The sequence below is a fragment of the Augochlora pura genome, chromosome 4 (assembly GCF_028453695.1).
Source record: "Augochlora pura isolate Apur16 chromosome 4, APUR_v2.2.1, whole genome shotgun sequence".
In the NCBI taxonomy this organism is placed as follows: domain Eukaryota; kingdom Metazoa; phylum Arthropoda; class Insecta; order Hymenoptera; family Halictidae; genus Augochlora; species Augochlora pura.
In genome coordinates this window covers 20118308-20143108 of record NC_135775.1, presented here as the reverse complement: position 1 = coordinate 20143108, position 24801 = coordinate 20118308, and the positions used below count along the sequence as shown (strand labels likewise).

At 40.4% G+C, this 24801-nt stretch overlaps 2 protein-coding genes across 2 annotated transcripts in view; both read right to left on the bottom strand.

The window, feature by feature from the left end:
* The window catches only part of Irsp53 (Insulin receptor substrate 53 kDa), a 295332-nt gene that overhangs the window by 166223 nt on the left and 104308 nt on the right, over window positions 1–24801 (bottom strand). The window contains exon 3 of the mRNA XM_078178240.1: window positions 18515–18590. Within this exon, the coding sequence (XP_078034366.1) occupies window positions 18515–18590 (76 nt within the window). The remainder of the gene's footprint in view (window positions 1–18514; window positions 18591–24801) is intronic.
* Window positions 20016–20961, bottom strand: LOC144469112 (chymotrypsin inhibitor-like). Its single transcript, XM_078179041.1, has 3 exons — window positions 20860–20961; window positions 20680–20783; window positions 20016–20197 (listed from the first exon to the last, which is right to left on the bottom strand). The coding sequence occupies exons 1-3, from the start codon at window positions 20909–20911 to the stop codon at window positions 20114–20116; spliced, it is 240 nt and encodes a 79-aa protein (XP_078035167.1). The 5' UTR covers window positions 20912–20961; the 3' UTR covers window positions 20016–20113.

Here is a 24801-nt window from a genome sequence, read left to right as displayed (position 1 = left end):
GCCGATATTTTCCTCGGAGTCGAGTGGAAATCGATCGCCGCGCGAATGGTTGCGGCGACCGGCGATTCGGTGGGCGGCAGAGGGTTGGCCGTGTGACGAGTGGATTCGATTGAAATTGCAGACCAGAAGCAGGTGGAACGCGGACGAGAGGGGCCTAAAGGCAGCGCTGGGAAAATTGAGCGTTTCACCTGTGCGGATTCCATAATTAAAATCAGTTGGTACGGCCATCATTGTCTCCGACGCAGCCGGGTCGGTCGGATCGGGTCGGATCGGGTCCCTCTGTCCACCGACGCCGGGCGTCCCGTTGGCCGCGCGCACCGCACGCGTTTTGCGCAATTTAACGAGAAAACTTTCCAAATTACATTCTACGGCTGCCGCGCGCGGCCACCTCGCCCTCCCCCCCTGCCCCCTCGAACCCCGTCGTTCGCTTCTTTCTTTCTTCGCCACGGTTATCTGCCGCGCTCCCACCTTTCCTTATTTTACCGCTTGTTTCTCTCACTTCGAGATTCAGCTGCCCGGGGTCGGATCCCGGCGCTGCTTATGATAAAACTCATTTGTTCCGCGGCGCGAGGGTGTAATAAGGGAAATCCCGAGGAGAACAGCCGGATAAGTGTTTCCCACAGTTTCCTTAGACCGATTCCTTTCCTCCTTGCGGCGTTGCGAATTTGTCGGACCGATTGCTCGTAATCACCCGTCCAATCACTCGTTTCTGTTTCTTACTGAATTGTTGGACTTTATTTTTATTATCTTTATTAATGAAATTGGTGTTCTAAGATTAAAACTTCGTTTCCAATATTTGAATTTACAACTTATCTAAGAAACTAGTAACACTAGAAACACTAGTAATTTTTTCATATTTCATCTTAGAAAAAGTAACAATGTTCCATTCGAATAAAGTTTGCAACACTGTCTCTAACTACATACAAATGCTATTAATTCGAACAACTATCAGAAAATGTTAGAGTTGATGCGTGATTATATATATATTTGGCTGAATAAGAAATAACGTATTGTATTTAATTATGTAACGCGATGTGTTTGTACAACATAACGAAGGATGCGATCAGATCGGTCGACAAGACAACAACGTATGGTCGATAAACAAAAACGGCGCAACCGCTCGATAAATGTTTATATATAATTATGATTAGGCGCGAATTACAAACTATTATTCCAACAGAAAACTGCACATAACTATAATAATAATAAATATAACTATAATGATAATAGATATAATAATATAATAATAAATATAAATATCCAATACTATAGCGACGTTTCTCGCAACATACTGAAAGTTAAAAGTCGTCTGGAATCGCTACTTTTTGGATGGAGCTGCTGTTTCGATACTGCAAACTGCACTTTGATCGGAAAATATTATCTCTCGCGAGAGACTGTCAAGAGTTTTTCTTATTCGAGCGGACTATTGATTTGTAAAATATTATTTCGTTGGATCGGCGAGAGTGGCGTGATTTTTCGGAGAGAGAGAAAAAAACGAAAAAACCGTTCGACGTTTCATCCTAATAAAATATAAATTTATCGCGGGGATAGGAGGCAAGCGCGCATCTACGCGCGGACTCGTCTTCCAATTTTGCCCTGCGCCTGTCTGGGATTTCTTGTAACATGCAAATGTGCTGGAAATGGAGATTCGGATTCGGGAAATGTAGCAGTTCTAGTCTGAACGTGACGCGTATCCGGCGAATTTCGAACATGGAATATTTTTTCGGTTCCATAGGGAAACGGAATCGAACATTTTCTCGCCGCGATTTATTGCAAATTTCGAGCGCATTATATTTCCGCGCGCTCTACCATTTACCATTTCAAATTTAATTTCTCTGGCTCATAGTGATTATTTATTATTCGTAAATTTAGTTTGTTAGGATTCAATGTTTCTTCAATTTTATGCGTTTTTTTAAATATTATCTAATGTCAGGGTGGTTAACATTAATAAATGAATTTGTAAATATTATCGCATTATTAGTTGATTATAGAATTATGCGAAAGAGATATATATATATATATATTTATTTAATTTACATTCTTTTCATTTCAATTTATATTTTATATAAGGATTCATTTTGTATTAAATTTTTATAAACCACATACAGCAAATTTCTTTTATCAATTTTCTGCCATCTTTCAATGGAAACACGATGAATGCGATAAGTCGCTTTAATTTGACGAATGAAACAGAAGGAAGTACTTTCCAATATTCTAAAAAAGTTTCTAGGCAATACGAGGAGAATATATCAAACCCACTTTCAATGAAACATGAAAGCTGATATGGACATTTAATTTTGAAATTCTTTGCATATTGATGCATTCAATTACCCTGCAATTTGGTTGGATGAAAACGTCGGTGCCAATCATTGAGAAATTAATATCAAAATGTCAGTGTCTTTTGAACGACAAGCAATTTTTATAACAGCAACGCGAATATTTTTCACTTTTCAATTTCATATGATAATATGAATATTTGCGCAAAGACTCGCAGCAGAATAATAATAACAGCTCTTCGAAATATCAGAATAAAATACATATGCTCAACCATAATTGTAAAAATACAAATTATTCTGAAGTTTTGAAAAAATTAACTTTTCGACGAAAAATTTTATATTCTATCAACTATAATATTTGTGATCTTTTTAAATAATTTCTCGATAAATAGACCAATAGAAATAGAGCTCAAACATTTACTGACATTTCATCCTGTAACCATCCTCTCATCTACTCGAAACTCGCGACCATTTCATTAGAGCAGTCTAACGAACGTCCCACGAAAAAATCAATTCGCTTTGCACGCGCATTCGACCATCTTGCCCGGCACTACTCGTTGAACTCCGTACCGGCGAGCGTCCGCAATAAATTCATAAAGATCGGGACTGCACGGCGAGCGAAGGACGAACGACGGGGGCGCTCCATTTGCGATCGGATCTCGTCTCGACGAGGTCAAAAGAACGAGCGAGCCCATTTATCGTAACGGCCGGTCGGGCGATCAAAGTGCGAAACCATTTAGTCCGCGGACGAATTCGAAGTAACAGCGGGGTCGCCGCACCCCAAATAAATGACCGAGCCTACATTTTTTTCCTCCCCGTCCAGTGTGTGTGTGTGTGTGTGCGCGCACGGCGGAGCACGGCGGAATCGTGTACAACGCGTAAAACGCCGAGTCGGAAAATCGTGGCGTGTACCATCGAGGCGGCCTGTGCTCTGACCGAGACGAACGAGAAAGAGGGCGGCAAAGGACGACGGGGGTGACGGCGGCGGGGGGTGGCTGGTCCCGCGCGGCACGCAACGCAAAGGGGTTGGAGGATCGAGAGTAGCGCGCGCGAGCGCTCGGGCAAGATAGAAAAGTCGGTCCCGCTGTTTTACGGACGCAGTAATTACGGTTTCGGTGTTTCCCGGTGTTAACAGTTGTGTATCTGGACCTGACATCTACCTAGCTCTCTCCCTCTCTCTCTCTCTCTCTCTCTCTCTCTCTCTTTCTCTCTTTCTCGCTCTCGTGTTCCCGGTCCTCCCGCGGCCTTGCACAGCCCACGCAATTTTCCAATCCGGGAATAACGCGAGAGAAGGACCTCGTTCCGCATTGTCTTCAGATTTCTTTCTTTCCACGGCTTGAATACGACCTATTCGGATCGGCCGTCGAGATTACTCCTACCCAGCCGACGGTGTCAATGGCATACCGTGCTCGTTAGTATCGCGAAGTGGGAATCCTTCGTTTGAAGAAGCGGATACGCGCGGTTTAGAGTTCAGGGGGACTACGGCCACGAGCTTGTCACGTTCTACCAGGGACGTCCTTCTGCATTATCTTTATGTTGCACGTGCTATTAAAATGTACATACTCCTTTTTATCGTGTATATTATTTTGAAGGTGTACGTACTTTTATAATGTACAAATTTTTATAATATATATACTTTAAAACTGTACACATTTTTGTAATGTACATACTTTAAAACTGCACATTATTTTTGTAATATAAATATACTTTCAAACTGTACATATTTTAAAAATTTACACATTTTTACAATATAGAAACATAGACATTTATAGAAGAAATATAGACATTTTTATAATGTTCATACAACCGAAATATCTACATTCTAAAAGTATATACATTGTATACATTTTAAAAGTATGTGCATTATGAGCATATGTACATTTTTTAAGTTTTTTACAATACACATATATCTACACATTTACTGTAAATAATGTACATATTGTACTTTATATACAATATATATATATGCACTTAGAACGTACAAATTTTCAAAATGTATACAACATTCACACTTCCGAAATGTCCACAATGTACATATTTTAATATAATACACAACATCCACACTTTAAAAATGTGCGCCTACCACGAATGCATAAAAAGATCGAAGTTGCAAGGTTAATTAAAAGAGGCATTCGCCAGCAAAAATTTCTCAAATCCGGAACAAAACGTGCATACATATTTTCGCTTGATTAGAGTCGGTCCATCAGCCGACGTAGATTAGAATTTCTGTGGGGCGGAGATGGGGGGGGGTAGGGTAGGGTAAGGACGACGAAGGCGTCGCGCCAGAGCGCCGGGCACATCTAATCCTCTTCCGAGCACGCGGAGATTTTGCATATTTATGTCAAAGATGGCGAACCCTTCGGCGGAAGGTTCTTTCACCCCCCTTTGAATGTGAAAGTGCTATGACTCGCAACGAGTGAGTCGTTAGACCGTTAACTGCCACTGGACCAGCACGCCCCGCTTTTGTACGACGGCATATTTCAGACTTTCAGCGAGCGTTCCGTGCTCGCTGCGATAATGGCGATACAAGTACGAGAAAGGATTTTTTACCTGTTCCCGGGGAAACGTATCCGACGCATTGTCCCTGGCGCGAGTTTCGTCTAATGCAGAACGTTACCCTACTGCGGAACGCGTTCGCGTTAATCTGCGTGATTTCCGTCGACCATTCACTGGCAGTTGAGAACAAGTTGTGTAACACCTCATCTTGGGCTAGTATTAATAGAATGTTAAATGTGAGATTGGAGCAAATATAATAGCAGCATCGGTCAATAGTTTAGATAAAAATTTAATTTCATTAGTAAATGTAAATGTTCTTTAATAATAGTCACGAGCAATTTTGTAGATAAAGAGAAACAATATGTTCTGTGATCTCAAAATCGAAGAATCGAAAGTATTCGTGGAAGTGTCTTACATATAAATCAATTTGAAAATTGACCTAATTTCGTTTCTCACTTTTTCTAATTGGCTATAATAATGTGTCTATTATTTGCTTAATAATTGCTATTATTTTAATAAGAATTGTAAATTTAAATCTCTGAGATACGGATAAGCAATGTGACAAATTGATATCCTATATTTTCTATTTTTCTTCTTAAATATACTTAAATCAATCTACTAAATTATAGAAAACTCTATCAATTTCAAAACTCTTTCATTCATCGAATTTTCTTGCAATCAAACGAGAAGACATATCAAAATTGATTTACAGTTCTAGACAGACACGTACAGGCCTTAAGGGGTTAAAGTCCGCTTGAATATTTACCGCGGGCCATGCAATGCCATTAATATTGATAAATCGAGTGGCGGCAGGGTGGCGGAAGAGGTCACAGGGTTGCGGAAAAATCGAGCAAATCGAATGTAGACGGAATATCTGCGACGTCGCGTTCCATCTGGCAAGGAGCCTCGAGCATGGAGGACATCTTCGAGTCCCGCAAGGATTGAAAGGGTCTCTCGGGGCGAAGCGGCATCGCCGGTCCGCGTTCAAAGAATTTAATTAGCTCGTTAAACGGATCCCATATGCGTGCACGCGCGGAAATCCGATCGCGGGGCGGAAAATACCTCGGAATGAATGGCGTTTCGCCGCGGATAGACCCGGCCAACGGATCGGCTCCGGATGATCCAAGTTCGAAGAGGTTCGGGGGAGGAGGAGGAGGGGGGGGAAGAGGAGCGCGACCGAAGGGCCCTCAAAGTAGCTCAACGACTCGTTATAAATTGTCGTCGACTGCTCCACCTTGGATTCCACAGAAACGCGACGTAATGGCGCGGAGGAGAGACTCGAGAGGCCGGGTGGCGGCGGTGCGCGGGCGCGGGGGTGGGGGGCGGCGCGTCCTCTATCCTCAAGTTCCTTCCGACTGCCGGGGAAGGAACGGAACGAATTAATTCCGTAAGGACGAAAACTCGAGGACAAAGACGGGACGCAGGATTCAAAGGACGCAATTGGATTCGGAGGACCCGCGCGCGCGCGCGCGCGGCCCGGACGCTTGCTTCGAGCTGTGCTACGCGCCTGATACAGTGGCGAGCATCATCCCCCTTTCTAGGCGTCCCTTCTTTTGCTGTCTCATTGTTGCCTGAACGAGGCGACAAACTTTCGAAAAATACTCAACGAGGCGATGCCGTTGTCTTCCAGGGGCAAACTAATTTTTTCCTCGTTCCCTGCGAAGACTCTTATTTGCGAACATGGTTACAGGGTGGATAAACCAATTTTCGAGCTCTTAAGCCAATTTGCGCATTGAGGCTACCATTAACACGTTGAGGGAAAATTCATTTTTATTGTGACATATCTTAAGAAATTAAACTTGGCTAGAATGTTTCGGATGCGGAAGATCTCCTATGATAAATATTAACTACCTAGTTTCGCTTTAAATAATTGAATTACTTTAGTGGTCGATTGTAGGCACTGAATGTGTTAAATACTCTAATCTTCATTAGATTTTTTAAAACACGTACGTCTTTAGAAATATTTTATCGTGTGACAAAAAATAATAATTCTACAATGCTTTATTGTGAATTAATATTTTTCTGCCACTGTAACCCTTTGAGTTACTTCCTGAACAAAGTCTAAATTGTTCTAAAAATCGTCAACAGTTCAGTTGTGAAAATGATCATCAATGCGTGGATTAAATAACTCTCCACCGTCCCCATGGTCACCAAAAAGGCTCTACATCTGTTCCCATGAACATCGAATCAAGATACGGCCGCGGTAAATAAATACCAATTACAGTCAGTGACGCAGGTAATTCCAATGCAGCGTACGAGCACCGATCAGACCGCGATCCCGGCGTTCCCCGTGCACTTTGTGAATCCCAAACGATGTTATCGGATGATCTTATCAGACGTGCACGTTAAGCGGCCGCCTCGCGTCCTCTATAAACCATAACCGTTCCTCCGGATGGCATCTCGCGAGGCGAGTTATTTCAGCGGTCAAACGCGCGCCAGCGTAAATACGACTTCCGTCCGGCAGGATCTCCGGCGTGTTCGCGCGCGCGTAAAACAAACTTCAAGAATGTAATGAATAGAAATGAAAACAGCCGTGAAAGCATCCCTCGTGCTCGGTGATTCATACCTGAATTTATGAGCACGACCCCGATCGATTTCTTTCCCCGCGGCCGAATATGAAGAAGTCGACCGATTTGTCGATCGCTTTTTTTTTTTACGGAACGCAGCGAGACGGGGTTCGATCGCTGCATAAATTGGCCCCGACAAAATGCTCTCTAATTAATGCTCCCGGAGCTGAAATACCGGGGCGGTTGCGAGAACCGTCTGTTGATCTCTGCCTCCCGGACTCCGATTTCCGAAGGAAAAAGGAGCGAGTCGAATCCTCTGCGAGCGAACGCCACGAAAAAGAGTCACGGTTCGAGGAACTTAATTGGATCCGCGAAACAGACGCCATTGTGCCGATACGATCGCGAAACCCGGCGAACTTTCTATAGTTGTCCGGGGATTTTAAACCGACACCTGAACCTGCTCCAAATCCGGTCAACCAAAGAAACCAATCGTAACTCGTACCCAGTGTTAGGCATTGTTCGATTAACGTTTTTTCGATCGACATTTCTGATACATTCTTTGATCGAATTTTATTCGATTAATTTTTTGAAGAAATTCTTAGAATACAGTTTTATTCGATTAATTTTTCGAATTTTATTCGACTAATTTTCCGAATTTTATTCGACTAATTTTTCGAATTATATTTGACCGATTTTTCGAATTTTATTCGACTAATTTTTCGAATAGTAATTCAACTACATTTTTCGGGTTACATTTGATTCTATTAACTTTTCAAATAAAGATTCGAACAAATTCTTTGCTACTGCCTGAAATAAATATAAAATCTACAAAATATTAAACAAAATAATACATACCATTGTTCAAACCAACTAATGTATTACATTAAACATATTACATTATATTACGTTAAATAAAAAAAATAATTAATGCTTGCACAAGATTTTTCAAGTAATGAAACAAGAATAACTGAAATGATTTGTTTTATCAAGTTAACAAAGTTATTGTAGGTCACATAGCGACAATTTAACGAAAATACCCATTTTAGAAGTATTATCACAAACGGAATCTTGATAAGAGATACGTCTTTGATATCCGTCACCATCTATCCCTCTTCCCCCCGGTGGCCGCGGAATTTCGGGAACCGCGATTAAGGGGTTTGCGAAACAAGGCTGGAAACTGCGGAACGGTTGCTCCACATTTTGCATAATTTATCGCAATCTCGCGGAACGCGTCTCAAGTACGAAGCCAAATTGGGAAACCAGCGGGCTGAGCGAGGCGAGACCGTGGCGTTTAGGTTAGCCGCGAGGCGAATAAACGACCGCCCGGAAAAAAAGTCGCAGGACTTCTTTCGCGCTTGTTTCGGCACGTTTGAATAAAGAGTTTTGGAAGTCCCGGAGAGCCGCGGTTTACAAACTTTGTCCACTCGGCGTAAATTCGGTGTCTCGAGAATTCCGAAACTTTCGCGTGGATGTGATTTTTGGAATTACTGTAACTGGACTACGTAATATAATTATAGACTTAAAGTAACTTTCACATTTTTAGTAGAAAATATATCTGTTATATATACTCGATTTAAAAGTTAACGAAACGTGGTACTTATATAACATTTAAACTATTTATAATGTTTGAAAAGTGTAAAAATTGTGAAGACTTATTCTGAAAAGCATTAAATTACATTGAAATATATTGTATTAAATGAATTAATAAAACCGGAAAATTCTATCTGTTCTTAAAAGGGAAGACAATAATTTTGTATGCACCTAATATTTACTGTATCATTATATTATTTTAATATAATCGTAACTTATGACCTATTGTCAGCGTGATGGGAATTTATATCATTTTTGAGAAATATATGTCGCAAATAAAATGACATTATTTTCAAAACATAATTTTCTGGTAAACCTAATATTTTATAGAACATTTTACAGTATTAAAAGAACATTCCAAAAGTAATTTCACATAATTAAAGTACGCGTTATAATGGCGCAGACGATTAATAACATTTCTGTTCTCGAAAAGTAAAATATACAATAAATATATAAAATTAATTTTGATTTTGATGTCTTCGAAAGTATTTCGCGTCTCCTTCATCATGGAACTTGAATAAGTATGGGCGAATCACGGCGGCAGGAAAGCCCGGAGGTAGTTCAAATGAGACGATTACATTTTGTATTCGCATTCATTTGATTTGAAGACCGCGGCGGAAGCTACGGAAACTTCATTCCCGTGAATTTAAGTATTGTACACGACAAGGGAATTTTCTGGAATTACAATTTTATGAATTACGGAACGGGGTCACGAGCCGCCAAGTGGCCTAACATGCGTTTTGCATAATTCATTGCGTTCGCGCAATGTCTACGTGCGCCGGCTCGATTAACCCGGAGCGTCATTTAAGTCGGAATTAAATGCGTGCCCGATCTAATGCGCCGTGAATCACAATGCACGATGGGAACATTCCTCATCGAAATAGCCTACTCTGCTTCTGTACATTTTTTTTACTATTCATTCGATTACTATGATTTTAAATATTTATCAGAAAGCAGAAGATTGAAACATATATTATTAAAACTTCCTTCGCATGAAGAAAAGGATGAAGATCGTAATAAATAATAATTATAATAAAGGCTGTGAATTTTATGCATTTGTAACAAAACTAAATAGACGGAATGCAATACAGTAAAAGCATTTAAAAAATTTAAAACAGCGCTTCCTCTGAACTTATTATAATCATCGAGAAAAGAGATACGCGCGTCCATAACTTTTCTATTTTGCGATTAATACAGATTGTTTTTATTCCGCATAAAAATCTGCAGGTTAATTATCCGTATCGTTATAACGTTCCGCCGTTATCTGCGTTTCGAATACTTCAACGCTAATTAAACGAACAGACAGAAATGAAAAAATTCCGCGCAACTGTGGATTAAATTTTTCAAACAATTTCAGCGCACTTTATCAGCGAATAGAGAGAGAGAGAGAGGGGGAGAGAGAGGTTTGGTTGCCACGGAAAGGGTAATTTAAAAAACGGGAAACGTTGAAGAAATAATGAAGACGGACAGAAATTGAAGGGGGGAGAGCACGAAATAATTAATATAATGTTTAATAAGAGTTAATGAGATTTCGAATGGCTCCCCGCGGACAGAATTAGAAAGCTTTTTACCTCGGTGCCCGGACCGCGATTAAAGGCTGAAAACGTTGAAAAAGTCGCAAACTTCGGGGCAAGCCTCGGCAAAGGAAGCATTTAAGTTTCCTAAGGAGTTTGGTGCACCGGGAGGGTACACACCACCGAAGGGAAAGGTAACGCGATTAGGAATTAATTTTTTACCGGCCGATGGGAGGACCGAGACCCTGACGAGCTGAAAAGATTTCTTTCGCTTCCGAGGCGACTTGGGCGTCCGAGGAAAATCGAAAATCGTCTGCGGTTCTGTCACCGTGATGGTCACGAATCGATTGTCCAGCGAGAATGTAACATTTACTGAACTTTAATTAAATTAGAAAGATGTATCACAAGCTTTGCCTTAAATTATTCTGTCGTTGAGAGACGATAATAATATTAATATTATTTATAGAAATTTGAAGTTTGAAATTTTCTCTTGAAGAATTTAGTTTCGAGGTTATGTTACTATAAGACGTAATGCTTGAATTTTTAGAATTAAAATGTTTGGTTAGATGATCTTTTCTCGACACGATGCTTTCCAAAATAAATTGTATTCTAAGATTATAATAAGTCTATATAAATAAGTATAATAAATTACTATATAATAAATTTAAGATAATGTTATACTATCTCCAGAAAAATATTTAAAGGGTAGTCAAAGCAAAGTGAATTTTACGCATAAAATATCCTTTGAACTATCAATCGGTGAAAAATCATATTAATTATCTAATTCGAGCGAGCACCATTAATATCGCATCGCTCTTTCGTCCCAACAAAATTAATATTCAGAACAGGGAAACGCGTTTCTCCCGGGGATATCGTATTTTATCCTTTCCACGAGCGAGCACCGCGTGATGTCCTCTCGCAGATCGCGGAGCGATATAAACTTTCGGGATGGGGGAGGAATTCCATGGCGGAGCGTATATTTGCAGAAGCATGACGAGTGCAACGAGAATTTATTAGGTGTGTTTGCTGAGTAAATACGGGAGGAAAGGAAGCGTTTAAGGAAGATATTTACGGGGCGGCGGCGGCAGCGGCGGCGTGCTAAGAAAGACAGAAAGCGTCGCGGATTAATTCCAGGACCTCGGGAACACGGAGCATCGCACTCCATTGTTACGAACAGTGGGTGTGCTTCACGCCATCGAATTTACGAGTCCGAACAACTCGTTTCATATCTGGACAAACCTTACCGTCTGCGAAACTACAAAAATACAGATCCCAGCGTTTCGTCCGTCTACGAAACGGCTTCCGTGTACGCGGCGCAATCCTCTTTCCGTTTCTATTTCAAAATCCTGATTCCCCGGTTTACCGCGCCGTACTTCTTCTACCGAAAACCTATTTTTATGACGCAAACTTTGTCTTTAGCTACCCCCGGCATCCCTCCCCCGGTGTGCTCTTCTTTAAAGCACCCGTGGGCATTATAAACACCGAATAAGCATTTCCTGTCGGGCTCTTGCTTTTCTTCTCGGATCGGGGGCTTTCTCTTGAGATCCTCTCTTGGTATCCTTCGATGCGTGTTTTTCTATTTCTCTTGACGGCGAATGTATTGTATTTTTTACGCCACTCCGTAATATTTTATTCATCGCTTCGCGTTATTTTGTCCATTTTTCGTGTGCTGTCTTGTACATCTTCGAATGCTGTTTTATTCGATTTTATAGGCTGCTTTTATTCGAATTGCATTGTTACGTTACTCTTTGGTAAATTAATACTTTAGTTACGAAGTTATTTGTCTTTATTTAATATGGATTTTTTGTGTTAATGTGCTCAAATGCAAGAGAGTTATATTAACAGTCAATATCATTCGACTAATTCTTTGAATAATTTCCACTTCTTTATCATTTTTAACAAAGGATTTTCTCATTCAATTCACCAAACGAATTTCAAACGACTTATTTTCTAGAATATTTATTTACGTAAAATATTACGTTATAATAAAAAAACGTTGTTAAATAATACCTATTTTACTATAAAATATTCTCTTCTGAATTACTCTGTTCAAACTATTTAAAATTACTTTAATTCAAACAAGTATAATAAACTAAAACGACGAGTGACCACCGCGACAGTAAACGCGTTAAACGAACAGCCCGTTAAAAAACAATGCAACATTTAATTAGCCAAACTGCGCGGACCGTCGCGGCTCCGTGTTCGCCGCGGCCTAACCTCGTCGGCCGACCTCTCCCGTACAGGTGGTCCTTTTTACCCGTTCCTCCACCTGTTCCTCTCCAGTCAGCCCCGAGCCCATTTCTCTCTTTGTTTCCGCGCGCGTACATTTCCCGGCGCCCCTCGGGCGGCCGTCGATGTTCCTCCTCGCGGCTCCCTTCGCTAATCCTATGCTCACACGGTCTCCCCATGCGCGACCCCCGCCCACGCGCGGGCGGCCCACCCTTCCGCTTTCTCTCAGTCGGAGCCGACGCGCGGCGTTCGCGATCGCTCGGAAACGCCATAGACATCTCCCCCCCCCCCCATCCACCACCACCCCCAGGCCCGCTGCTCCCGTCGCCAGGGTGCAAGCATCACCTCATGGTTCCACGTGTGCGCTTTCACCGTGACAAAGCCAGATTTAAGCTCCGCTTACGAGTCGGAGCTTTCCAGCTGGCTCGAATTCGCCGGGGTCCGTTTCCCCGTTGCTGCTCCATAACGATTTTCCTCTGCCTGACGTTTCGTTATCAGCCGTAATAGACTGCGATTCGCGGGGTAGGCGGCGGCGGCGGAGGCGGCGGCCGGCTGCCGAGGATTTAGAGAGACGAGCACTATTGTGTCAACCGGTGAGCATCGATCCGCGGGGGAGAAAAAACTGGACGACAACAGTTTCCCCCACGGCTTTCGACGGGGGGCGGGCCCCCCGGTAATGCGGCCCCCGATCGACCGACGGTGTTTCTCTCTTTTCGGTCCGTGTCGCGCGGCAGAACCGAGCGGATCCGCGGCCGGTCTTGCCGCGCACGACCGAGCTCTTTCGTCGTCGCTTTTTTTTTATTTTTTTTTTTTTTTATTCTTTTTGACGTTCTTTTTTTCCTTGTTCGACGATACCGCGGTCGGAGCTCTAAACGGGACCGGTGTATCGTGAAGACTCGCGGGATGCTCGTCGCTCGCTCGTCGGCATTTACCAACCCGTCACCGGGAGTTTTTCCTGGGGTTTTTTTTTTCAAGGGAATAAAGTGCTCGACGAGTTTTGTGTAACAAAACTGAACGGATTCTGTTTGGTTGGGTGCTAGTGTTACGGATGAGGGAGTATTCCGGTTTAGAAAGGAATACCCGATTGACGTTTCGGAATCGAACGACGGCGGGATTTTGTAAAGTCAACTCGCATGTTTCGGTTTCGATGGTTCGCGTCTTGCTCGAAATTGATAGAACGACGTCACGATGCAACAGGGATTGCGTTGTTGGAACGAATGCAAATGTCATCGTTGAGGGAGTGTTCTGGGTTGAATGAGAATCCTTGGGTTGATGTTTGCGGGGGAACAGAATGCTGTTGGAATTTTGCGAGATCTGTTCTTGGGTATTTCTATACTTCAGCTTGACAGCTTGTCTGTGATTTATGTAACAATGGCACGTTGCAGCAGAGGTTGAATTGTTGCGAAGAGTACAAATGATTAAGTGTTCTAGCTTAGGTCTGTTCGAAGATTTTGTTTAAAGCAATTGCAAAGTTATTTCACATCGTCCGCTTACGTTTCTACTATCACGTGGAGCACGCATTATATTATTACACGAACAAGAAATATTTTAAAATATCTGTTTCAAATAATTTGAAAGAATTCAAAATAATTTTCAAATATTTGTGGAATAAAATTATTATTTTATTGCAGTAATGGTTACCTTAACAATAATGTCTATTCTTTAGAATAAAATTCTAATTTTTTCAAAACCTTAAATTAGATCTATAGTAATAGCAGATGCAAGTTCCCATAACCTCTAACTTCTGAAACAATAATGAAACCAATCTCCATCTATAAAATAGTCCTAGATGTTATACCACAATTCTGAAAGCACCGCGAAATATTAGAAAGTAATTAAACATTCGTGTACAACATGAAATTCAATCCGTTAGCAAACAACACAGATGCATATGCAAATACTATTGCCGGATCAATAGATCTTGGTAATGCATTGTCTCAATGAAAGGCATTGTCTACGTTCCGCCACACCTTCATAGAATATTTATTTAATGCCAATTCTGACAATTTGCACGCGATATTGAAATTAACAGGTCAATATCTGCTTTGTTTGATCAACGAACGGAAATTCCGATTGATCGCGAGTTCCGTATTTAACAGAATTTATTATTTATATCGGTGGAACAAACATTTTCACGCGAATATAACCGACAGCCATAATAAAGAACGTGGAAAGAATGATGTATGATGTTATGAAACATAATGCCGGTTTAAAGAAGCGCACACGCTTAAGTATGCATACAAAAACGTGACACAGTAGTATTCCCTCGGCGTTTAATTAGAGTGTCAATCATCCTCTCTATTCATGCTCACAAGTATGCAGATGAACGTGGATATGGATTATAAATGAACGTACACTACATTCTAAGCACATTGGGGACTCCATGCATTTTATGGTACAATGAATAAGTTGCTTCCAATCAGTGATGAGGATTCTCTAAATATACTTTATGCATTCGTGGCAAAGATGAACAGGTTATTTTCAACTTGTCATAAAGTAAAAAAATGAAAGATATTTTCATCTAACTTCTTCATATTAACTTTGACAATTTTTCTTTTGCGTAGTGATATGCGATGCAGTTGTGAGCGTATTGCAGTTTTATGCATTCATGGCAGAGGTGAGCCGGTCAAATGCTAGAAATTTATTTAACTATACTAAACTAATTTTATTTAACTAAACTATAATAAAGATAATATATTTATATATATTTATATATTATTTATAACCGTTTAGAATTGATTAAAAATTAAGGATATTCTCCTGTATCTATCTATACCGCTTAACTTTGACAATTTTTATCTTGCATAAAGATTCGCCATCTGATTATCCAAGATACTGCAAATTTTGTACCTTCGCGACAAAAGAGTCTGAAATATAAAATAACATAAAGATAAGCATCAGTTTATTATAATCGTCAAGGAAAGACGTCTCTATTTAGCACCTGTATCTCTCTCTCTCTCTCTCTTTCTTGTCTCTCAGTAGGCGATTTTTCTTTGCGCACAGAGATCCACAATCTGCGAGATACACAGAGTTCAGTCGCAATATAACGATCGTCTTTACGCGAAGATAAAGGGACATCGTCTTCGGAACAATGGCGAACTTCGGCTGGAACTATCCGGCGCCACGGGAATATCGTTGAAGACGAACGCAAGGGCCAAGGTGTTGCGAGTCGCAGCGGCGACGACGACGGAATCTCTGTTACACTAACCCGGAACAAAAGGGAAAACTTCCGAAGTTCAATAAATATTAGATTAACCCTCGGCGAGTTTCAAGAGCGGAGCGTAAACTGCCGGAAGGGAAAAAACGGGGGGGAACTTTCTTTCCCGAGGATGTACGCAAATATCTTTGAATAAAGACAAACCGGGGAATTTCATTTTTTTTCACCTTCTGCGACGACGTTTCTACGGTGCCTCGAGCGGACTCGGATACATTCGTAATGATATTGTTTAAAATATTGTGTTAAATAGTATGCTATTTTATTTTATAATTATCGTAATAATTGTATAGAAAATTACTGTACACAATTCTAGAAATAAAATACATTTGCTGGATTTCTTGTGACATTTAATTATTTCTTGTGTCACATTTGAAATAAAGAAATTTTATTATTTAGGAGATAATATTCTCTTTTCGTTATTAAATATATATTACATTATAAAGCTATCATTTTTCATTCCTTCTAAAAAAGATACTACTTTCATTTCATAGTAAAATATAAATTAAATAACAAAGGATTTATCATTCTTTCTAACCACAATTTTTATTTCATCATATAACGCACATTAAATTTTAAATACATCATTTCTCCCGGATCAAGAAAAAGCATCATTTTAATTTCCAGACGTCAGTATCAAAACTAACGGTTCGAGATGAGTTATTCCAGATAACGATCTCTTGTCTTCATATCGAATCAAACGCCCCCTTCTGCGGCCTCGCGAAATCCCGTTCCATATATCCGACGAAATAAACGACGGAGTCGAAATGAAGAGATAAGACGAAGCAGTCGGATTCGATTAACGAACACGAAACATCACGCGTTGAGATTTTAATCAACGCGGATCTCGGGTTCCGTTACGAGCCTTCTTGCGAGGAGATGCAGCTGTTTCCGGATTAATCGCCGCCGACAACGCGGGAATCAATTTCAAAAGGGGGGAGACGGACACGCGTGTTCTTCTTGCTGGGCATGGGCCGAGGCGTGGACGATTTCAAGGCCAGTAGGTTAATACGCGAAAATGATCGATCATCGGCGGCCAGGATGACAGGAAACGAAAAAAGGGAGAGAGATAGAGAGAGAAAAAAAACAAAGAGGACGCCGGGAGTTTCTTGCGCGGAAGAATTCGACCGTGAAGCGGAGAAAATCGGATTACCCACGCTACGTGTCGCTGGACGTGACATTAACGTTAGGCTATGAAGTAATGTTGCATAATCATCCTGCCATCGGAGATTAGGTTCGATGTACCCGGGGTATTTACGATGGGAGAAACGCGAGACGCCCGGAGAAGAATGAAAGAGACGCGTGGCGCAGGAATACAATTGACACTCTCACCTTATCGTCGCGTTTACGTAATTACGCTTGCATCCTATAGCAATGCTTCGCTTGCCTTCTAATGCGAGATCGTCTTAATATATTTTTAAACGTTTTTCACTTTCGTCGCGGAAGACAATGCTTAGTTTCAGCCGTCGCGGTGTAATTAGAAACAGCAATGGAACCATAATTAACAGATTACGCGAGCAAATACATCACGCGTGAGTGAAAGCTATATGCGAAGTCTGCTTGATTCATGATATTAATTATTCAAACTGTTTTTATTGTATAATTGAAACACAGAGTTTACGCAAAATTTGCTCCTTTGCTTTCAGATCCGCGTGCTATTATTTTTTTTTTTTAATTTTTATAGACGAGATTCGATAGCTGAAATTTTTACTGCTCCACACACTATATCCAAGAAAATCGTGTAGACTGCTGGTCGATAATATCCATGAAAAATAAATTTGCGTCTTCGAATATCATAGAATATGTATAAAAAGTGACGAAGAATTTATACAATGTTTGATGTTATAGAAAAAAATACTGGAGATCATTCTTATTTTGTGATTTACTCAAGACTTTTTATATAAATGTATATTCAACAATTATATTATATTAAATCTAACGTAAATGAAAATTGTAATAAAATCAATATCATTAAAATTCAGCGAACTAGGTGCCAAGCAAAAGGGTAGCTGCAAAGGTTAACGAAAACGTCGATCTAAATCGTGATTTATGCCGGAACCGTGGTTCCCGAAACGACAACAATTCAGCGAGAACACGCATAATTTCGCCGACAGCGAACTAGACGGAGGCGGAACAGACGAGGAGGCGGGCGATTGAATGAGCAGCCGAGGGTGCAGCGGAGATAAAGCCTGTTTACGTATCCGGTGAAAAGAGACGGACGCGCTAATCCAACGGGCAGAAGGAGGGTGAAAAAAAGGATCGATCGATCGGTGCCGGAGTCGGAAAGGTCGAAAAGAACGCGCGGGGGTAACAAAAAAAATAAAAGGAAAGAGAAGAACGTACGGTGACAGGCGCGCCGGGGAACGCGGTGGAAAGAATGAAATAGAAGCCATGACACCCCTCCAGTGTGCAATTCTGACGAGCTGGCAATTCGATCCTGAAACAGGACCCAGGAGACGGCATAAAGCTCACTCCAGGCTCGTTTGTTCTTTCTTTCTTCATTTTAACTCCCCTGCCGCAACCCCCCGCCCACCCCTTCCGGTCCCGCCCGCCGTTGAACCATCCTTAACACTCCGCTATCGTTTCGTCCGTTCCCGCTATTTGTCTCGCGATGCGAATCCCTTTTTGTCTCCGCGGCCCCACCATCACCGCCACCCCCCTCTTACAGATTCAATTTAATTCACTCACCATGAAGGGCCTTCAAATATGCTTTGCCGGCGTTGATCAGCTGCCTCGCTCCCGGATTGAACTTGTCCAGGATGTTCTGCAATCAGACGAAACAGAGTGTTTCACGTTTCCGTTCTCGTTTCTGCACACGGTTGTAATCAATTTTCTCCGTGTTTATGCGGCTTCTTTCGAGGCCCGTTTACATCTACGGCTAGTATTTATTATCGTTTCCTGTGGCTGCGTTGATCACGCCGTAATGTAAGTTATATTAATATTAGTATGTTAATAAGTCGCGCGGATTTTTGGCTTGTTCTTCGCAGCCGCGGATGTACGGACGATAAAATCCTTCTAGGCTGGCTGATAGCTCTGCGCGACCGCCGGGATGTTATTCAAATTTATGGAAATATTTGGAGTGCGGATATTTATGCAAAAATCTTGCTGCATCGGTCGCGAGAATTTCAAAGCAAACAGCTTCTTTCTCGCTTTAAGAATTCTGAACGTGCGGAGATGCGCGTGAAACCTAATGCGCGTGGTTCTGTTTGAACGCTTGGACAAACCTTTGTTGACTCGCTGATTTTTAAATTTATTCATATATATGCTTTATTGTGTCTTTTAGTGTCTTACGTTAGCTTGGGTTTTTATTATTGTTATATTATCTCGTGGGTTTAGCATTTCTATATAATTTTGTATTTTTATTATTCTTATATTATCTTGTGTTTTATTATTCTTATATTATCTTGTGTTTTATTATTCTTATATCATCTTGTGTTTTATTATTCTTATATTATCCTGTAGTTTTATTATACCTTGTATTATTTCGTATTTTGATTACATCTCATATTATCTTATATTTTATTTTATCTTGTGTTATCTTCTAGCTTCATTATATTTTATATTTACCTTGTACACTCAGAATAATGATCTAAATATTTCACTAATAACGCTGCAAGCAGTACGCGTTGCTCTACGTCTCAGGAGGAACTGAACTACCCTTGACGGTATAAACTTACTTCGTCATGGTTCCTTCGACCGTAGACTTTGGCACTACTGTAGACAATAGAGTTTTATCTGCGTAGTAGTTTGTCAATATACACATTTATTTATATTTCTTATACGTTCTATATCCTTGACTTACAGACTTTATTGTCCAAAGTCATTCCCTAATAATCTTAACCAAAAACTAAAATACGTCATTCGAGTTCTCCTATTATTAAAATCCTTAATTTATTAATTTATTAATTAAAATTTATTAATTTTCACATATGAGTATAACGACTCTATTTTAACTTATTATTAATAACAATAACGTATAATCAGTGTCACGTATAATATTATAAACAGATACGTCTGCATGTTTCTTAATATACTGTAAAATTGACAATGTCAACGTTACACGTGGAATTTCACACCTGTATGCAACTAGCATAGCATCAAAGTCAATAGAAATTTCAACGTTGTTGCATTTTATGCAATAAGGACAGATCTTTCATATGTACAGGATGGAATGAATTTGACACACGAGTACAGTAAATATTATATCATTTATTATTAATAGTAGCCTTGCACCTATTTGTTACCCATAAATTTATCGAAGCAGTCGACGAGACGAAGATTCCTTAACTAACATTTCGTGGGAAGGACACATTTTCCTTCGGAATTCCTCACGTACAGTGGTTTACATTGACAGGCGGCCGGTGCACATGGCTAGACATAATTAAAGTGCAAGTGTAAGTTGCTAGTCTGCATTTATCTACCCACGTGTGGGTTATTCTACTGCAAGAGATGCAATATTGTATTGCAATAGCTGTTTTATTTCGACAGCATCGTCATTAAAACATATACGCTTCAATTCTCAAATAATTAATTATATGAATAACATTTTTGATGCTGTAGTTTCTAAACAATTTTATCTATGTTGAACACTGTATGTACGATCAAGTGATTAATTTTTAATTCTCTACTTCAGAATTGTTCTTACAACTTCTACTAGCCGGACACTTTTAATGTTCTGTATACTCAGCGTTAGAAGTTTTAACTTAGAAATGCCAAATGACATCGAAACAGGATTAACGGAATTAAATATAAAAATATATATTATATATACGTATTGTGTATATATATTATATATGTATTGTGAAAATATTTAATTATAAAATTTTAAGATAGTTTAAAAGATTAATTCAGACCTCCAAGCAGTTGGACGGTGGTTCACCACATTTCTGTTCACACGGGCTCGCGCACTCCTTGTATACTTCATTATCGCCACAATCCTTCACAGAGCCTTCGCTCACTAACCAAAATCAAAGTAAAAATTAACAAAACCATCCGAAAATTAAAGAAATCATTATCTATCCGCAGATACTTACTGCCAATACAAGCAACAGCTGCGAACAGGAGAATAAGAACAGTACGAGACATATTTGAGGTTCGAGCTTGTACTTCGTTTGTAGTTGCACAACTTTATACGAACCTCGCGGAACGCTCTCTCTCTTTTATACGGAAACCCATCTATATATCACATTTTGAATAATTCATAGTAAACCATGGAACACCTGTCCAATTATTCAAAGTACAGTTTATGAGAATATAGATAAGCATGGTGCAAAAACAACACGAGAAAAGCAAGGAAAAATAAATCGACTAATATGTAATAAATATAACTATATAAAATTATTATAAATATAATATATATATATGGAAAATATAAATATTATAATAATATAAAAATAAATAAATAAGGTAATATACACTGATGTAATAAATATAATAAATATAATGAATAGATTCCTATATGAACTTTCGTCATCACAGCGAAAGTGTTTAGCGATAAGTTAAGCATTGAGATTACTATAATCAGCCACGTCAGAAAAGGGTTCCTCATTCTGATAAATGATCTTGCAACAAGCTCGCGTGAAATGATAACGCCGACAAGTTGTTTCGACTGTTTTGTTAGCTGACTCACGTACACTGTCGCTGACGAATTTAGCACCAGTTCGTAGGTTGCAGGTTATTTATTGGCGCGAAATGTGTGACAAACGACGTGCAACGTGCTTCGTTTAAACCATAGATAAGACAGGTTCTGTGCAATCGTATGTTAAACATTTCTATTCTATTTTTTTTGTTGGAATGGGCTTTAGATGCTTTTGATATGGTCTGCGAAACTCAGAGATGTATTTGGATGGATATATTACTTCCTTTCTGATATGCATATGTAATTTGTGTCTTTAGTTAGTTGCATTTGAGGAAATATTGCAATATTATCGCGGGGAAGTATCCGGCAAATTAATATCATTTTAATTCCATAAAAATCGAAGAAGTTATCAACGCTATCAATTACAAATATTTTTCGTAAGAAATGATTTAATTAATTTGTTAATAACGAAATTCTGTTGCAATAAAAATATTAATTTGTTAATAACGAAATACTCTTGTAATAAAAATACTCAAAAGACTAAATACACTCAGTCTTATCATAGAGCAACATATTAGTGATTTTTGCTAATCAGTAGATTTTTGCCAATCATTTATCAAGAATTAAATTCCCATCATACCGATCCTCGCGTCTTAAAACCCAAGATCGTCGATCACACCGGAAATCAAAGGAAAGCCAAGAGTACCGCCTAGCAATTTGTATCGTCGTTCGGAAGAAGATATCTCGATCGAAGCGAACCCGCGAAGAAATTCATTATTCATGTTAGCATTGCGCATCAAGGGTTCCCGAGCGCGTTTCGCCTGTGTTCCCGGCGAATAAAAGTAATCTATCACTTTAATCCACTGCGAAACCAGTCTGCACCCACTCTTCCCTCACCAGACGCATCGGATTAACCAAAACGATAAATTACACGAAATGATAAATAATGTTTCGGGCAAAATACGAATCCGTTGCTCGCGTACACCGCGCCGCGGTGATTTAAAAAAGCAGCGATCGGCGCGCGAAGGAGGAAACCGCGGCGCTCCTTTCGATCCGTGCGCATCAGCTGCGCGTCTTCGCCCCGGACCTTGATCATTACTCACCGATATTGGCAAGCGTTAACGAGTATGAGCTAATCAGATTACGTCAGTACGAGGATTTCGTTGGCACCGCTCGAGTAGCGGTCAGCCTTCGATCGCGGAATGCGGTTTACGTCGTTTCGTACCTAACGAGAGAGTATCCCTATTTGCAGTTGCAATTTGTATTGCTTCGTTCGCCGACGTTACACGACGTTACACGACGTTACACGACGTTACACGACGCGAGACGCTCCCACCGATACACGGCTGGGGAAACGGCGGTGTTAAATCTTTATAACTGTAACCGCGATTTTCCAACAATAAATATCCACGGGAGCATGGTGTTCCGAACAGCCAACTTAATCTTCGAAGTTTCGAACACACCTGTACGTCTAACTCGATCCAGATCCCAAGATTTGTAACTACCGAGCAGCTAACCTAAGACCGCGTCAGGACACTCCGAACTATCCAACTGCTAATGTGATACAGCGGCAACTAAATTAATTGGGGGAGTGGAAATATGCGGTGCAAATGAATTCGGGGGAACGATCGTTGCAAGTAGGTTTGGCGGTGATTAATTGAATTGAGTGTGGTGTAATTTCTGAATTTAATACAATGGGGCAATTTATAATTGAATGTATGATTTGTGATAATGATGATAATATTCAACTTTCAAATTGAATATAATGTAGAACTATGAAATTTAATATAATGTAGAACTATGAAATTTAATATAATGTATAACTTTGAAATTTAATATAATGTATAACTTTGAAATTCAATATAATGTACAACTATTAAATTGAATGCAATATATAATTTCATATCTCTCTAAAAAGAGAGATATACACAAAGCAGAATGTAAACGTTTCCAAAAATAAAATCAATTTCATTCATATTATTTCAACAAAAACAGCGAAATGAACTCTTTCTTCTATTACTTTTCATTTTCATTCCAAATCTGACCTCGAGGAATCCTGTTCCCACCCTAACAAAGAAAACAATGGAATTAAACGAAGATATAAAAATAGCTAAAAATTACTATAAACCTAAAAATCCAGCATCACGCAGTCATAATCGTTCCAGAAACGACCATAGCACGACGATCGAGTAAACCCCCCATAAACCGATTCAACGAGAGACAATCAGCAAGATGACGCGACGAACAATCGTGCCCGTCTCACCAATGAGTCGCCGAGAGTCGGACCACGGCATCAAAACTCCTGGCAGAAGCGGTACGGCGTTGAAAAGTAAACTGAAACAATGTCACCGGAAACTCGCGGCCAGTTGATAGCAGACAGATAGTCGAATAAACAGGATTCCCGGGGACACCGGAGGACGAATAACGAGAGAGTCGTCGCGGCGGTGGCTAGCTACCAAGAGAGAACGTATAGTATACGAACGCCTCCGGCATTCCAGCTTTGAGGACGTACCCGTAGCCGTCTTCCTGCGTCTATCTCTTCCTGCAACTTCCCGGCCTCTTTGTCCTCCCTGTGTAGTCGCGCGCTCCTTTCACTCGCGGCGTTCAAGGCGACGCCTTTTAGCTGCCTACCGTCTCTCTACCGGAGACCGCCTGGTATCTCAGGACTCCGACGGGCGGACCCCGTGTTTTGCGACCCCGGCGAGGACTAGACAGACGGTGACGACCGGCGATTAACGCCAAAAACACTCAGAAATTCGAGCCACGGCTAATAAGACACCGCGGACAATTTGTCACCGGCAACGCGGTCCGCTGGATATTCGTGTTCCGTGGTCGAAATTTCATTTCCGGAGCTTCGCGTTCCCGATTCTCGTGCGCCAGCTGTGGTCAAGGAGTTTCTGGCATTTCTGTGGGTTTTCGGGAATGTTGTATTATATATTTATTTATTTATTTCGGAATATTCGACGAAATGGTATAGTGGTGCTGGCTGAATTCAAGGTACAATTTCTTCCAAGTGATGACTGATTCGAGCTCTGTACGACAATGCACAGTGGTATGACAACTCTCTTCTTGCGTGAAAAAGTCAATCATAACAATGAAACAAATTTCTCCCAAATCTAAAATATATTTTTCGTTTCGAATGATTATTCGAAGCAGTAAAGTCTAAGCTAATTACAAAAGACTTATGTCTGACAAAAGTGTCTCGCCTCTTTTACTAATTTTTCTTCGTCTTCTACTAACATTTTCTTTGTCTTTTAATTAACCTGACTCTTTCGCTAAAAAATGCATAAATTCCGCGATACAGCAATCGGATATGCTAAGACCATTTTGGCCATGAGAACGGGATTCCAGGCGGTCGCGCGCGTTTCCAGAGGTACGACTGTCCCCCGTACCGCGG